Source organism: Phasianus colchicus, chromosome 10 (genome assembly GCF_987193195.1).
Source record: "Phasianus colchicus chromosome 10, bPhaCol1.hap1.1, whole genome shotgun sequence".
Lineage (NCBI taxonomy): Eukaryota > Metazoa > Chordata > Aves > Galliformes > Phasianidae > Phasianus > Phasianus colchicus.
In genome coordinates, this window is record NC_143445.1 from 23,759,260 (window position 1) to 23,776,720 (window position 17,461).

Consider the following 17,461-nt stretch of genomic DNA (forward strand, 5'->3'; position numbering starts at 1 on the left):
CCCATCGAATCATCAAAGGCTCAGAGATGAAAGGAGGACTTACGGTTAGAAAATGGAAAGGACTCTGCTGAAGGGGAATGGTCTGTTGTATCTGCTTTTTTTAATCCCAGAACAAATAGCTTTAGTGAATAATTTTCTGCCAGAGTTTTCAATGTAATGAGTAACGGAGCTTCCAGAAAGATATTTTTTAAATAAAGCAAATAAGCTCCCAATCAAATAAACCCACAGAAATCAACTGCAAAATCCCCAAAGTGTTTCATGAGCCTTGAGCTGCAATCAGGGCTGAACTTTTCCCAAACCACTAACCTGTAGGGAATCAGAAAAGAAAGCTGTCCCTTCACAAAATGTCAGTGATACTTTCTTCAAGTTATATCCCGCATACAGTAACATAAGTCTTGTTACCATATTTGACTGAAGACAAGACACCTTACACACCCAAATATGTTATAGTACCCTAAATTGGCACTGAGAAATCAAATTCTTCTACAGCATAAATATTCTGAGACAATGAAGCTGCACCAAAGAAGGATCTACTGAGCTGGCACAAGTGTCTAATCTATATTTGCAATAAGAGGTTTTTACCTTTTCAGAAATGGCTGTAATTTGTTTTGGAGATGAATTAATTTCCACCAGGTCAGAGTGAATCCACTGAATAAGGACACCTGAGGACCCTTAAGTCTTTCCCTCCCACAAGATGGGAATAGAGGTGGAACTGCCCACCCTAAAGAGGATTCATTGACTAAATGAATTTCACATAAAAATGTATTATTTTCAACCTCAGAAACATTTACCAAAAAATCAGGGATCACGATCTACTGGACAAAAGGAAAACAGTCACAGCCCTAAAAGCTGGAGAAGACCGGGCCATACTCCTCGGGCTGGCCATGATGGTGTGCTCTATCATGATGTACTTTCTCCTGGGAATCACCCTGCTGCGGTCCTACATGCAAAGGTAATTTTGTTGTGGTTACCCTGACCTCACACAAACACTGCTCCAGCTGACTTATCATGGCTTGTTCTCATGACTGGTTTTATTTAGGTTGCATAACTTCTCTTTCGGTCAACAAAGATCATATTCTGCATTTCCTTTTCGTAAAATGATTTAGGCATAATGACAGTGAAAGCAAGCTGAGCAATGCAGGCATAAGCGAGGGAAAAATTAGATCCCTGTTTGACGAAATCTGATCCATAGGCTTTAGCCTTGCCACAGTTTAACAGGGCCATAATATCCACATCAGCTGTTCTGCTGCCTGCTGAAACCTGTCAGCCCCCCAGTGCTTTGCTACAAAGCCCAGGCAAACTCCGGAGAGAGCAAAAGTATTTAGCAGCCTCGAGAAACAATGCACTTTCAAATGAAAAATGGAGAATTAATTTGGAAAGAAATCCAGCTGCTTTGGAACATGTTGTTTTCCATGTGGGTTACCGCTTCCACGTTTAACAAGTGAAATCCTCCCAAAACACAGCAATTTGTGAAAGTGAAGTATCATCTTTCATCTTTATTGCATTGTACTTAATTTTTCCAAGGCCTTCTCTGGCTTCTTTCTCTGCTACAGAGCAGAAATTTTGGCCTGTGATTCATTAGCAGTATTTGAAAGCAGATTTCAAGCACCAGCCCTATTTAAAATCCATCCCAGACAGAAATAAAACCATCAACAATGTTTTTTCCACCCCAATCAGCAAAGTTAGGGGGATGAAAAATGTGTAATTGCGGATCAAAATGGTGGTCTGCATGCCCCAACTGACATACTGCCCAAAACTTGGCCCGCATTGGCTTATCAACCACAGGGTCTGTATTAAGACATTCACAATAAGTGCCTGAAGTTAACTGGTATTAATATCCTCAATAACATCACTGCAACCATTGAAAATCATTCCTCAACCCTGCCATGATAAGGAAAAAGAACCATTACACATGAGGATGAACTGAATGCCAGCCAGCATCTTACTTGTGCAATAAAAGTATTTATCCCTTCTTAAATCCAAGCAAAGTTTAGATTTTTGGAGCCTGGGATCAAGGCCTTTTAAGTATCTCAGAACATTTGCATTTCCAAACTGCCCTCCCAGACCTTTCAGCAGTATCAGGGTCAATTGCAGAGGCTGCTAAGGTCAAAATTGCTCATGTGGAAAGCTGATTTATATAAAAAACTATGTGAAAAAATGCCTGAAGCACCTATGATGTATCAAATATTCCAACTTCACAAGTCTCCCATGGGTAGGTGTTACATTATTACCCCCACTTGTGAATAAAGCAGCAGTCAAAGGTAAAAGTGAGAAAAAGAAGGGTTTCTGCAGGTTTCTGCTTGTGAATGCCCATAGTCCAGCAATGAGAGGTTGTCCTTCTTGAGCTGAGCTGGATGCCATGGTTAATGTTTGAGGCTCAGCTCATGGCATCCCATCACAGTCCCACGTGATATATGCTCTCCCCGGAGCATGCTGCTCCGTACCCTTCTCTGCTGATCCCTTTTGATCTTGATAGACCCTTCTTCAGACTGAGACCCAGTTCCCTTTTCATCTACACACAGAAATTAGCGAATATGTCTCCCCAAACATTAGGCATTGCTGAATAACATGAGAAAGTCCAGTCCTGGCTCAAAGCCCTTCAAGATTCCCCTCATATATCCCTGATGGAAATTCTGAGCTGCAGTCAGTGCTTATCACCCATTCTAGCCATGCTCTGACATCTCCTTTTTTCTGCTTTAGCGTCTGGACAGAAGAAGCTCAGTGCTCGCTTCTCAACGCATCCATCACAGAAACCTTCAACTGCTCGTTTAGCTGCGGCCCAGACTGCTGGAAAATCTCTCAGTACCCCTGCCTGCAGGTGTACGTCAATCTCACTTCTTCTGGCCAGAAGCTTCTGCTCTACCACACCGAAGAAACAATGAAAATTAATTCTGAGGTAGGAGCACGGAATGAAATTTCTTCCTAAATGGATTTCTGGAGGGCTGCTCACTGTGTTATAGCTATTCCCTGTTTAAACGTGATATAAGGCTTGCAGCTCCTACTTCCCTGGTAAATGCAGAGCAGAGAGCAGTGCCCAGACAGAGCTTTCATCTCTGAAGGGGGACATTCTCCTCCACCCCACACAGACAGCACATTCTGCAGTATCACAGCACTAGGGCTGGAGCCTCCTCTCATTCCCCTCCCAGTGCTGGGGTCACAGATGGTGCAAAGATGCTGAAGGTTTACAGAAAAGAGACTGTCAAGACGAAAGATGGAGATAAAAAAAAATAAAAGGCAGACTAAGACGCCAGCCCATTTTCTCACATCATTTCCCCAATTCCATACTTTGAAAGCAGAAAAACAGAAGAACTCCCCTTTGCTTCAGCAAGTGTGACACCCAGCACCCAGCACGACTCAGTCCAGGTGGGACAGAGACAGCTCCTGCCTGGAGGCTGTGATGCAGGCAGTGGGCACGCAGGCAGCAGGCGCACAGACGGCACGCAGGCAGCACCGCTCCGAGCAGCGCCTGCTCACAGGTGGCTGCTAGCCGCCTCTGCGATGCTGCGTATGGGGCTCTGACGTATCCCTCTCTCATCTCCCCTTCTGCGCATAGCCAGCACTGGGTGCCAAAGACCACAAGCTGCAGCAAGATGGGATGCAGCTCAAACACGAGGCTTTAACTTCTTAGTTATCCAAGGTCACTGAACCCCAAACTACAGGCGTGCTGCAGTCCGCAATGGCAGAGTCCATGTTTGAGCAGCTGACAGCGTAACCTATTGTATTTCTATTTATGGCAGCAGTTCAGGAGACCAAATTACTTCTGTATATTAAGATGAAGTGATATTAAAATGAGTCAAAGCACCGAGTGGTTGCACAGGGCTGGTTATTCTGCTGGATAATTAGCTCCTGTGGCTGAGAAACGAAGTCCTTTGGAGTTGAGGTGTGAAATACAGCAGTGTCCCCATTCCACCCCAACAGTGCAGAGAAGAGGCACCTGCAGCCCATTTCCCATCACCCCAAGCCAGGGCAGATCTGACTCTCTGCTGGGACAGAAGTATAATCCAGTGATTTGATTAAAACAGATCAGATCAGCTTCCGCACTCTACTGGATTCGAGTAAATCAGGAGTTTTAGCATAAATCTCCACATTCTGCTACTGATTTTTGTTCGATGAAAACAGATTTTGAAATTCTCCCAAACACCTCCACCTCTTAATTTAATGTGGGCACAGTTAATACTCCTCCAGCCCAAGGTTGTTTTACAGGTTAAGCTCTGCTCTCAAGAGGATTCCTAGGTTTTCCTCATGTACTGCTGGCTATGTGACCTGAATCCAAACACAGTTTTTAATGGACGCTCGCCATGTCTGTAAAATACCTGGCTGGGATCAGCAGAGCCTCCAGGCTTCAGGCCAGCGCAGCCCATTTCTGTAGGGACCACCTTCTCCTAAATGTTTTCTAAGATCTGCATTACGTGACAGAAGCACTGGGACAATTCCTACTGCAGATCTTGGGGGATTAGGAGAAGGATGTCCCATTTCAGTCCCAAGGATTATCACAGCTTTAGCACAACGCATGGCTGTGGACTAGAAAGTGAGGTATTTTCCCAAAAGGCAGAGGAAATGCCAAAAACCCCCACACCTGCTCAACCCATGCTCAGTACTCACCACTTTCTCCTGTTTCATCACACTTTCCCAGCAAACCCCAACCCCTACATCCACATCCCAGCAAGCTCTTCACCCTAAGCAGCCACTGGACCATTTTTATTATTTTCCCCTCTATCTCTACCCACCCCTACCTTGCAAGTCTGCATTCTCTATCTTCCTCCTTGCTAAACAAGCCAGAGAGAAGTCTGCCCTGGCTCACTGAGCCCTGACACAGATGAAGATGCGCAGACGTGTTATACACCAGCACACACGACCTCCAAGAGGTCCCCCTGCCTCGCTGAGCACCGCCATGCATGCCAAGCAGCACCTGCAGCCCATCTCTCCCCTCTTGCCAGCAGCAAAATGAGCAGAATGCACTTTGATTTTAAATAATGATTAATCTAGGAGACTTGCTACCTAACGGAGCTGCTGTCCCACATGGCGTGGTGAGAAACAGGTGCCATTCATATTGAGACATACGGCGTGCCGCTGCCAGTCTCAATGGGAAGTAAATGGATGCCAGCTGAGCTGCTCAAGCCTATCCCAGAAAAGCATCCACAGTTTTTCATGGCTTGTCATTGCTCTTACTGTCTGTACTTTATCTCTAGCCTTAAGGCAAGACCAGCCCCTTGCCAATACTGCAATCATGGCAGCTTAAATACCTTCACAGCTATACTTTTCTTACTTGGTTGCCATACACTATAAGAGTTGACAGGGGAGGTACACTGGGCAGCATACCCTGCACCCAGATCCATCTGCCATGCCAAGGAAGGACTGAGCAGCTTAGAGCAGTTCCAAAAGCCCCAGTTCCATTCCATACTACATCATCTTGATTCCTTTCATGTCACCACTGGTTTATATCTGTGCTTTGTAAGTGAGGTAAGCAAGCAGATTTGATCATCAGAACCAGTGACGTGCTTGCCCAGAGTTGTTGTGCAGTCTCCATCCATGGAGATACTCACAGCTTGACTCGCCAAGTGACCCTTCACTGAGCAGGGCTTTGGGTTGGACAAGTGGAGAGGCAGATAGCCTGTACAAACTGCCCAGCCCTTTAAATTAGAAAGGTAGGGCTGGAAATCTAACAAGTTCTCTTTTTAACTACCTAGCATGTGCTCTTTGTGATCGGATCGCTAGTAACACAAGAGCCACTTTTTCCATGTTTTGTTACAGAATTCTTACTTGAGACAGAGGTCCAGACAAAGCTTACTTCTATACTTGCGGACCTCCAGGTGTTTGGCAATGCAGAATTGTAATAAAGCAGCGCAGCTTTAGTAGTTTACATTCATAGACACAGCATAAGAATGGCAGATATAAAATTCCCTGCCAAGCACTTGAGAAAACTAAATGACAATCAAACCAAAGAAAACACTGCAAGCATCCCATTATCAGCATCTGCCTGCCTGCCCATCACCTACGCAATGCTCAGAACTGAAACAAGGACATTAGCACATGGAGCGAAGGGCACCCGTTATCTTGAAGCATGAGAAGAGATGATTTTGGCACAAGGAGCCTGGCTGTGATGCAAAGCATATCAAGCTTCCTTGCATGACTGCCTTCCATGGCTTCACCACTTCAAACCCGGTTGGCTCAGGCAGCCCAACCAGCCCGACACGGCTGGTAGCTCCGTGTAGGAGGCAACAGCTCGAGTTCTGCTTCTGCATCAGGTCTGCTTCAAAAGTGCTTGCAGAATACTCAAGCCTGCAGGAAGTCAGGATCTGCAGAACCTCCCCACTGCACTCTGGGGACAATTCTGTAGTCTCTGATTCCAGGAATCTGTCATCACTGGGGCTTTTACATGTCTGCTGTTTTCTGTCAAGGGGAGAGGACTGTGCAACAGCAGCCAAGTCCTCATTCAGTCTCCTCTCTCAGGACAGTGGCAGCTGCGACTTCAAGGAACAAAAAAATCTGACACCAAACTTGCAATTAAAAAAAAAAAAAGCCAACCAAGCATTAGAGCTGGAAATATTGCTGTTAGGACCATGATAGCATGATTCAGTAAGAGAAAATTAGGTACAGCTTCACTGACAATTTTCCCGTACTGACTAGATTATGATCTATTAAGGAGTCACAGACACTGGAAGAGGGCTTGCAGCTTTGGACATTTAAGACAAAGCTGGGCAGAGTGCAAGAGAATATCCTGGGGGGAGCAGCCCTGCACCAACAGGAAGATGGATGAGATACTACTGCCCTGATATTTTCCATCTTTAATTTCTAGAGCTCTATGAAATATTCATTATGGCAGGCCAACATGCTCTACCCTTAATGCTGCAGTCGGCTAACTCCAGACAATCTTCCTGCCGTGCTTCAAATCACATTCTGGGCTAATAAACTTGCCAATGAATCAATCAAATCCTGTTATGAGGTTAATCCTTGAATCATTATTAAAACTAGAGATTCGTCTCAGTACGTTATGAAAAGTCACAGTGTAGCCATGAAAAAGAACAGAGGGACATTTATAACGTTTATAACTTAAAATAATAATAATAAAAAGCTATGCGTTGCATTAATTTAATAAAGATATCTCTTTTCCTTTGAAAAACTCTCTTGCTGTCGTTAAGTTACCTAAATTTAACTATCACCCTCTACAAGGAATATCAGCAGTGCAAGCAGGGGAGTGTGGCAGGACTCAAGAGCAAGTTAAAAAACAGCCCAAGAGCCAGGGTTGAGCCCCAGCAAGAGGTGAAGTCACTAGGAAAATCTGCCTTTTCTCTTTGACTTTCTATTTGTCCTTAATTGAGGCACTGCCCCGATGGAAGATTTGTATTAAGTTTTCTTGTTGGCCTTTCCTTCTGTGAGTGAACACCCGTGACTACTGAGATCATTTTGATCCCATACAAGCCAGATCTGAGCTGCCAGATATGTATTTACAGGAAGTCAATTACCCATCTTGCTGCAAGAGTACGTATGCCACTTAAGATGAAGAGGTGCTTCAATCAGTTTCATTTTTGCATGTGTAAATTAGCAATAATAATGTATTCACCTATCTCACGAGGCTGCTGTGCAAATTAAAGCATTAATATTTGTACAGCACTTGTAGGCTCTCCAATGGGAAATTCTGTAGATGTACAAAATATTGAGTTTTGTCTGAGATAAATTTATTATTAGCTTAATAGTATTGCGCTGTTATTATGAAAAGCATAATCATCTTGAGATTTTCCTGCTTGCCACCTGAAAACAGACATGGTATCTGGTTTGGAGTTGCATTTTTCTCCCTCTGATTTCTCCCCAGTGCTCGTACATACCCAAGTGCGGCAAGAATTATGAGGAATCCATGTCAATGGTGAACGTTGTGATGGAAAACTTCCGGAAGTATCAACGCTTCTCCTGCTTCTATGATCCTGAGGGCACTCAGAAGAACGTGATACTGACCAAACTGTACAGCTCCAACGTGCTGTTCCACTCGCTCTTCTGGCCCACATGCATGATGATCGGCGGCGTTGCCATCGTTGCAATGGTAAAGCTGACTCAATACCTTTCTCTCCTCTGCGAGAGAATCCAAAGGATCAACAGATAAGAACGAAAACTCCTCCAAGAGTTAATAACAGATAAAATACTGTTTTCTCATTCTTCACCAAAGAACCTTAAGTTTGTAATGTGCAAGTCTGTTATAAGTTCCTTACTATATTCTTATAAGTAGAGCAATAATGCAAAAGCTGTTCTATATGCAAACATGATGTTATTATTATGCAGACAACTGAAAAAATTATTGTTTGTGTTGACGATCTTGTTTGATGCTGAGACTTGTACTTCTTTCTTTTCTACAGCCAGAATTGGGCTCAGTGTGACCATTTGCCAAGCTCAGTCAATTGACTTTCTCAATGTAAAGGATTCTGGGGAAATTCACGCCTGGATAAAAGGCAGCAAATGACTTGTGTATCACTGAGGTCTCACCTCTGGCTCAGCCCTGCCAGTGGATTTCTGGTTTTGCCTTTTTATTATTGGTTGCAGAGGAAAAAAGTAGGGAAACAAAACAGAGGTTTTTCTATGAGCAGGTGGCACCATACGGACTACTGTGAGGCCAAGATAAATATGAGTATTTTCTGCCTAAGTAGGACTTGGTGATGCTATGTGTTAGCTCCCCCAGTTCAGAAGTAAATTTTACCCAGTGGTATGTACAGTCTTTTGCAAAACACTTTGGAGTTTTATTTATTTTATGCTGTATTTTCCTTCTGTCTTACCAACAGCATCTTTGTCATCTGCAGAAGCCGTAGCCAAAAAAAAAAAAAAAAGAAAACCAACAAAAATCACCTTGTTCCATTTTGTACTTCAGTCTGAGCCCTGCTGATGGAGACGGGACCAGAACACCTTATGTAAAGGTTTATTACTCATTTGTCGTGTATTTGCTACCATATCACTGTAAAGAAAAAGTAACACAATCAGCTATTTTTTCATTTTTTACTTCCAACTATTTTAGATTTTTTTACTTGATATATATACAGATATATATATATATATATAAAGAAAAGCTATATTATATCTAGTTGTGTATCAGAACTTGATTATGGGGTGGTGGCTTTTTTGTTTTTACCAACTGAGAAGTGAACAGCATAACTCATGTATTCATAACCTTCAGCCTTGGATAATATCATAACGTGGAGGAGCAGCACTGCAGGATCCCATCCAATATTCATGATGTTGTGTCAGGCAAAGGTCCCTATTGTTGTAACATCCAAAATGACAAAAATCTAATCCAATTCCACAGCTCTTATTAACTGAATTGTTAGGTAATAATCATAATACTTCTGGAAATCTCTCCTGATCTCAACTCAGTGTGCAGTTCTGGCTGAAGTAAATTCTGATTTAAAATGCCCAGGTGCAAGGATTTATTGGAAATACTCGTGTTTTTTCCTAATATGTTGCCCTATCTGTCATTTATTTACCACAGGAATATAGCAGGTCTGATTCCATACACACAAGCACACACACTATAGTCATGATTTCTGCATAATTTATTCTTATTCCCCACATAGAAAACATTCCTTTTTACTCTGTGTTTAAGGTTACCTCTCATCATTTCTCACTTTGCACTTAGTCTGAAGGACAATGCAGGGTGTGAACTCACTGCCCAGATTCAAAGGAATCATTCACAGGCCTTTCCAAGCCAAGAAACTAACATTTTTCCCCTCAAAAAGACTGCAAAGCAAATCTTCTGCCTCTTTCATCTCTATCTAAGTACCTTTCTGCAACATAGCATTAAAAATTTCAAGATGTTATGAAACTTTACAAGTCATGCAAGTGTAACATGAGCTGTTAAAAAAAAAAAAAAAAAAAAAAGAGTTCTAAGCAGTGAAAATGGAGCTGCAATCTTGTAATCAGTAGTATAATTTTCCTTAGGTAAATAAATGCCTGAAGGGCGGGGGGATAATCAGGGTTCCAAAGATATGTAATAAAAATATTAAATTAAATCTTCCAGATTTCAATATCTTCTGCATTCAGATTTGGCTTGTTTCATTAGACTTTCCTTTATAGCTCCTGCTGCTAAGAAATCAGGAGTGCTGATGCAACAGGGAATTCATGAAGGTTTCTGTGTAGAATATTTTCTGGATCAATCTGTGCAATTCACATGGATCACAGCAGATCTGGGCACTCCCACCATTAGCAGGACCGGTGTGGCAAAGTCTTTGTTGAGCAAAAAACTTCACTTTGTCCTCAGCCAAAGCTGTCCCTTTTGGGACAAATTCAGGACCCATACAGACACATGGTTCCTAGTTTTCTTCCTTTACAACATTGCTTTCCCTTCAAGCAGAGGGGTTTGCCCCGTGCTGGTGCTCAACTGTCCCCCATTCAGCCCCCTGCTACCATCCATGCCAAAGGGAGAGCCACACTGCCAATCTCAGCTCACAAATCCAACATCACCCCAGGACCACGCATGACAACCAGGCTGCCCACATCAGTGCTGTTTGGTGCTGATGGAACTCCTCAAACACACTGCACGCTGCTCTTGCTGTCAGTGCTCCCTGTGGGTGATGCACCTTGATGCTGCTGCTTTCTGTAATCATTTTGTTGACATTAACAGAGAGATCCGTGCGATAGCAAAATAACTTGAGTAATTGGATGGAGTGAGGTAAAACAGTAATTTTAAAGGGAATTAACTGCCTGGCACAGTTAACCCCCCACAGAAGCGTTAGCACTGCAAACACAATGTTGACAGTTCCTGCTGCCCCAAAGAGGAGTGCTTTGGTGGAGATGTGCTGCTCTTTTTCTCTACCACCACTTCAATATCATTTTGAGCAAAACTGATATTCCTGTAGGCAGCACAAATGAATGAGAAACATCCCCTATCCACACACAGCTCTAGGGGTGAGCTTGAGTATTCGCACAAACCCACCACATTGGAAAAGGTCACTAACATCACCTACACCAACCATCACCATGCCAACTAAATGCATATGCTTCTTGGCACAACCATCTCACACCATATCCAGCTGGGGCAGGAGGGAGCAACCGGGGCTGCAAAACTCCCAATGGAAAAGCGTCACAGAAAAATGTCAGCACAGTGCCTGGACGCACTGGGGCCCACTCATGGGACTTAGGGCATGTGTAATATTGCAGGTGCCACATTCACACAGCCTTTTAATAGGTATTTTCTTAATTAGATTATTTACTTCAGGTCTTATTTCTACTCTGGAACAACTGTGAACAAGAAGAGTGACCAACACTGCTGCAGTTCTCTGAAACTTGGCACTTTGCTGCAGACTTACTAAATGTCACCAGCTAGAACAACAGAGAGCACAGTTGGGTTTAGCTCTTCTGTTTGAGCAGACATCTCTTTTATCTCACAAAATGTACCCAGAAAGCAATCAGTAGAAATTGGAGATAACTACAGAAAGGCAGGAAGAGGGCTCGAGAAATGAGAGAGCTGCACACCTTGAGAAGACACAGTGCCACAATCACAGATCTGGCACAAAGTCCCAAGTCAAGGCTGGAGACATGGCCACAGTCCCCACCTTGGGTACTCACTGCTCATTCATCATGGCCACATCACAAAGAGAGCATTGCTAGCCATAGGCAAGCCTTGTGTGTGCAGAAGGGGATTCTGGAGCAGCATATCAGCATTTGCTCACATTGAAGCATGCATCCCAAAAGTGGTACCCAGCAGAAGCTGCTGGCATGGCACAAGGTACAGTGCAGCTCAGTGAAATGACTCAAAGCTGTGTCTGCTGTTGACCAGCCAGGCAGACTCCAGCACCTCTGTTACAGAAACTGCAGCCCTACAGCAATGCAGTGAAACCTCTAGTGGAAACAGCAATTTCAGTGTGACAGCACTTCAAGAACTGGACAGTTAATTCTCCTTCTCATCCAATAATGCCCATACTAACAGAACTGCAGCTTTCCAAGGGGACTGAACCAATATCTCTGCAGCAATGCAACCTTGCAGCCTCAGAACCTGAGCATGATGATAGCATCAGCTCTCCATTAGCTGCTGCACTGCTCATCATCTATCATAGACCCAGGGAAAAGAACACTTTCCTGCTTCACTGAGCACCCTGAGCTTGTCACTTCCCAGCACTCAGAATCCAGGAGGAAATCGCAGTCTGTGGTGTACCCAAACTTTTCACAACTGCATACAGACTCTTCTGAGTGGTTTGGGCTATCTGAGGAAAAAGTATAAACTACTTAGTTTGAAATGTTTTGAAAACACAGTGTTTCCATTTCTCAGTTTGACCCACTGCTGCCTGCTGAAATCCAGGAGAGGAGCAGCTTTCCTACTAGGGACGCTTGAAAAATAAATATAATAGTTCCTTTGATGCGAAACAAAGCTATCGGCAATTGCTCGGTTCAGTGAATGTTTTGAAGAATTTATTTTTAGAGGCTGACTGGTGACATGTTTCTTCTCTTCCATTCTCCTCAACCATCAGAGGAGCATGGGATCGGTCACGGGGACACAGCCACCAGCAGCCCCCCTTACAAGCCCTAGAGACATCACTGATCACAGCTATGAGTAAAGCAAAGCATCAGAGCCTACAGCACCAGAGCACCGGGAGGGGAAGGAGAAAAGCAGCATTTATCCATCTTCACCAGGGTAGCACTGGTGCAGCTGGTGGCAGCTCCCAGTGCCAATGTCCCTAACAGCCTGGAGAGGTCCACTTTAATTGGAAATGCTGCCAGGTAAACTGACACCAGGCTTGCCTTCAGTTTGCTAAACCCAAGATGTTTTGCTGCCTGGGGGCAAACACTGAAGCGCTCAGATCCCCACTCAGCATGGCCACAGGGGATCAAAGGACAAACCACAATGAACTGCAGAGCTGGGTGCTCCCAGCTAGGTGCCGGGCAGGAAAAGAACACAAGCACTGCCGAACCAGATGCACAACGAGAGAGCTGCCAGGCTCCATAGTACAGGATATATCTAGTAAGAAGGAGCCATATTCGGGGCTGTGATGGACATAGCTGCAAGTGAGCAATTTGATCTACCTCACTCAAAGCCTGATTTTCTGCTAACACTATCACAATCCATTTTTCACTCTTAACTCCAACACATCCTATCAGGGACACAGGCAGAGCTAACCAAAAGGCTTTCCCCATGCTAAGGAGTATCAAAATTAGAACTGCCATTAAAAGGAATTCAGATACTCTTCTGTCAAAACTGGGAAGCCTTTGTTCCATCACAATTCCTCCTGAAGTTAAGGAAATTCAACCAGAGTTGAACCGTCAATGCCTTGCTTTATATCTGTGCAGAACAGTACGGTCAGCTAGCAGAAATTCAGGAGGCACACGCTGCTTCTGATGTCCCTGTTCTCTGCCATTAGCTCTGTGCTGCTGAGCAGTCACCTGAAGGAGGGAGAACATCTGCAGTCCCAGATTTCTGCTGCCATCTCTGGCAGTCCTTCATCTCAAGCCAATATCATCCTGGCCGCAAATAGCAGATTAATGATCTGGGAAATGTGTTGCTCCCTCATATCCTCTCTGAGTCCCCTCCCACCCCTTCTGGCCTCTCTCCCTGTGATGATGTGGCCATGCTCGTCTATATGCAGAGAACAGCAGGAAAAGCAAAGCCCAAGAGCCATCTGCTTCCCATCAGAGTGCTACGTAGCTGGAGTCAGCACTAATCAAAATCCAGATGCCTGGCCAAGGATGCCTTGGTGTCACCAGTCCTCTGTCTTGGGAGCTGACTGTCCCCCCAGCAGCTTACTATGGACCCACTGCTACCACCCCAAGGATCCAGAGCATGGCAAAGATTTAATCACCACTCCAAGCCCAGAGTCTGTAAGTGCACAGCCAGGGGTGGACTCATCCTGTGCTCTGTTGTATGGCCAACAGTAGCACTTAGACCTTTCCTCACGTCACCTCAGTTGAGCAATAAGCTTGGGCAACAATTATTTCCAGCCTCAGATAAAAATCTCCTGCTCTGATGCTATTAAATTATGTAGAACAAGATTATAATTACATACTAAAAAAAAAAAAAACAAAAACCCAAACGATACACTTAAAAGAACATTATTTGGGTTGCAAAAGCAAGCACTCTAAAGTTTCAAAATGCCAGAAATAGAGCTGCCTGAACAGTCTTCATGCAGCACCATTTGTATATACGCATTATGATACAGACTTCAACTATGCAGTGATATACCACTTCTCCACAGGACCCCCAGCCCTGACCCAAGTGGAAGAAATTGAGTAAATAAGTCATTGCTCTACTTCTTTTTAACCCTTGTTGTTCTGTGTGTGCCCTCAATGTCTGACAGAGCTGCTGTCAATTGCTGCTCACTCAGCAGAACCCTATGTCTCCTTCTCCAAGGCTCAAGGCTCTCGCCAAAGACAGCCATGCCAGCCCTGGGCAACCTAGCTCAGAGGTGGGCATCAGAAGCATGCAGATTGAGCAGTTTTTCTGTGGCACAGTATCATGTAAAGACAGCCTCCGTACCCAGTGCAGGGACAGAAGACAACATCTGATGTCCTTCAGCAGAGGACACAGTGAGGATAAAGAGAGGCTGATGGAGAGCCTCTCTGTCCCCAGAATCCTGCAGATCCTTCTGCTGCTCGACTCTCCAATGGCCAGGCTGGTGCAAAATAAAGACTGCTGGGCTCTGCTCTAAGCAGAGCTGTGCCAGAAATCCCATCCACCAGCTCTCGTCACCGCTCCCATAGAGGTCTGCCAGAGCAGATCGAAGAGAATGAGACCAGCACACAGACTTTCCCTAAAGTCCTAGGTCTGTCTTTCCTCAAGTAAAATACAAATCTACCAACACAGACTCAACAGCTACTGGAGGCCACGTTCCCCCAGTTCATCTGGGCATTGTCTATAGGACAGGTCACAGAGGAGGGTGGTTGTGTGCATGGAAAGATGGGAACTGGTCAACCACAGCCATCAGCACTGCAGACAGACTGAGGACTCTCCACAAGCCGTGACCATCCCCGCCATGATGTGCAATCAGTTCTCAGCCACAGAGCACATCACCACGTCACAGCAAAATGTGGTGAAACACGATAAGGCAGTGAAAGAAATGAGGAGGAAATGAAGTAAAACTAATTGATTTACCTGGATTTTTTTTCTAAATGTTTTTCCCCATGGTGACTAGTGCTTCACAGGCAGCAGAGACTGTTAGAGTCTGTATCACTCACGTGTTTGTTTTTAATGTCTCCAGCTTTTTATTATTATTATTATTATTATTAAGCCTTTGGTCTGAATCTGTCAGAGTTCATGCTCACTGACTCCAAGATATCTCCAGCATAGGAAATGCAAAGAATTAACACAATCTCAATGCATAGCATACTTGCACCATGTAGTATCTCCTGTTCCTCAGGAAGCAAATAAGCATATGCACATTGTGAAACATCAAGCATTACAAACAGAACAAAAAAAAAAGAATTACACCTGCCAACTCAGCATGACAGTTTTCCCTGGCAAATAAGGCAATGCACTGAGACAAGGACTGTGCAGACATTCAAAGCTTGGATGTGCCCTCAGAACTGTGAGTTTCAGTCCAGCCCTGAACCTCACTGCCCATGAGTAATTGCTTTGGGGTGCCTCAAGGGCACAGATTTTGATTGTAGGTTCACAGGTTACAGGACTGTTGCAGGCCCAAGAGGCACTGAGGCTGCAAGAAGAGCAAGTACTGCAAGGAATAGCCCCATATTCCTGCATCTGCCATGCTGACCTCTGCAGTCTCCAGGGCTATGTCCAGTCCAAAGGAGTGAGTGCTCAGACAGAGCACTCCTCTTACTGCACTTCCATGGAGGCAGCAAGCGCAAGGAACAGGGATCAGCAGAGCTCAAAGCAGTGCTCCAGAGCTGTAGCTCCACATCTGTGCATTTAGATGGCCTTTGGGTAGAAGTGCTGGCACAGGGGGAGCCTTACAAATCATTGTATTTGCTTGCAGAAGTAGAGGCCATAACTGTATCTGCTGGTATCTGCAAGTGCACTGTCCGCACACAATTCTGGGGACTTTTAGATCTGGAGTGGTTCAAGTCAGCAAAATATAGGCCTGGCCAGCAGAAGAGGCTTGCAGTTAGTCAGGATGCAGCTGAAAAAATGAGCAATAAACTGTGCTCAATTCAATGCATTGCTGATTTGAGTCAAGTCCTACAACACCCACCAAAGGGCCACCACTCTCCTGGACTGGGTGCCATGGGGGGGCTCAGTGAGCTGCAACCCTTTCACATATACTTTGGCAGCAAATAATTAAGTCCAGGCTTACACAGCCCATTCTGCCAACCAAGCCTGCTTTGTGCATTTGGGACAGTCTCTCCAACTCAATTTATCCTAGAGATTTAAATCAAGTCACAATTTGGCTAAGGCACAGTGCTGAAGGGTTAACACCAGCATTTGGGTGTTTATTTTAAGATGAGCATAAAGCCCTGACAGGCCATAATTACAGTGTTGATAAGCAGGGAAAGAATATTTGATGTTTCAAATGTCACATGACTAATTGGTGTTGGAACAGCTGTGCACATAAATCGGGTGATGTGCATGGCAAAGAGGAGGGGTCTCCACATTGAGTGCAGGCCTGGTACTGCTCAGCCACACATCTCCCCAACAGCACCAGAGTGTGGGGCCACCTCATCCTTGTCACAACATCAGGCTGAAGGGATAGGAGAATAATACATCCCTATTTCTGTTCTTTGGTCACCTTTTAGGATTGGGCTTCTAACTGGAGCATTACAGATGCTCCACACACCATTGTTGATATTTTTCAGGTGCTAACAATGACAACACTGAGAAAACCCTCAGAGTATGCTCTGGTTTGCAGAGGAAAAGATGAAAGGCAGGTTTCTTTTGTTCCAAAACCCACCTAGATTTCCTCATTCAGCACATCAACTGTTCTTTTCTCAGCTAAACATCATAGAATCATTACTCTTGGAAGACCACTAAAATCACTGAGTCCAACAATCAACCCATCTCCACCATAATCACCAACCATGTTCCTAAGTGCCACATTTACTCTACCTCCCTATGGTGTACAGGAAAACTAGCAGCCCTCCTTCCAGTGTCACTGGAGCAAGGAGCTCCAGAAACAACCACCACCAATTCCAGAGGGAAAGGAACAAGCCCTGGTGACACTACCAAACCTTCAGGCCTTTCAGCCCTGAAGCGCATTGCTTCAAGTCAAGCAGGACATCATCACCTTTTCCTTATGCTTCTTTCCACACTGTGGGTCTTCCCATCTCCAGTCAGTTGAGAGGATAAATAAGTAGAGGTCAAGTTATTTTTACTTAAGAAAGGGATAAATACTTCACTGCTGTGACTCCCTCTGCCCTCCCCAACTTTGCCTTTCCAGAGGCAGAAGTGATAGGAAGTGCATAAGTTTCTCTACCACGCGTTGCTTAAGAAAATCTTTTTCCTCCACAGTCCGTAGAGAAACTATGAACTATTTTTAAAGTAGAGCTTGGTTTGATAAGAGCCTTTAATTAGTAGATAAAATGTGTGCATCAGGGTACAGAGTTT

At 44.5% G+C, this 17,461-nt stretch overlaps 1 protein-coding gene across 6 annotated transcripts in view; it reads left to right on the plus strand.

Moving 5' to 3' along the window:
- Window positions 1–8,839, plus strand: part of LOC116243396 (calcium-activated potassium channel subunit beta-2) — a 114,951-nt gene extending 106,112 nt beyond the window's left edge. For all 6 annotated transcript variants that reach the window (XM_090147743.1, XM_090147748.1, XM_090147744.1 and 3 more), the window contains 3 exons: window positions 782–952; window positions 2,701–2,896; window positions 7,811–8,839. In XM_090147743.1, coding sequence (XP_090003869.1) covers window positions 782–952; window positions 2,701–2,896; window positions 7,811–8,095 — 652 coding nt within the window. In that variant the 3' untranslated portion in view covers window positions 8,096–8,839. The remainder of the gene's footprint in view (window positions 1–781; window positions 953–2,700; window positions 2,897–7,810) is intronic.
- The last annotated feature ends 8,622 nt before the right edge of the window (window positions 8,840–17,461 follow it).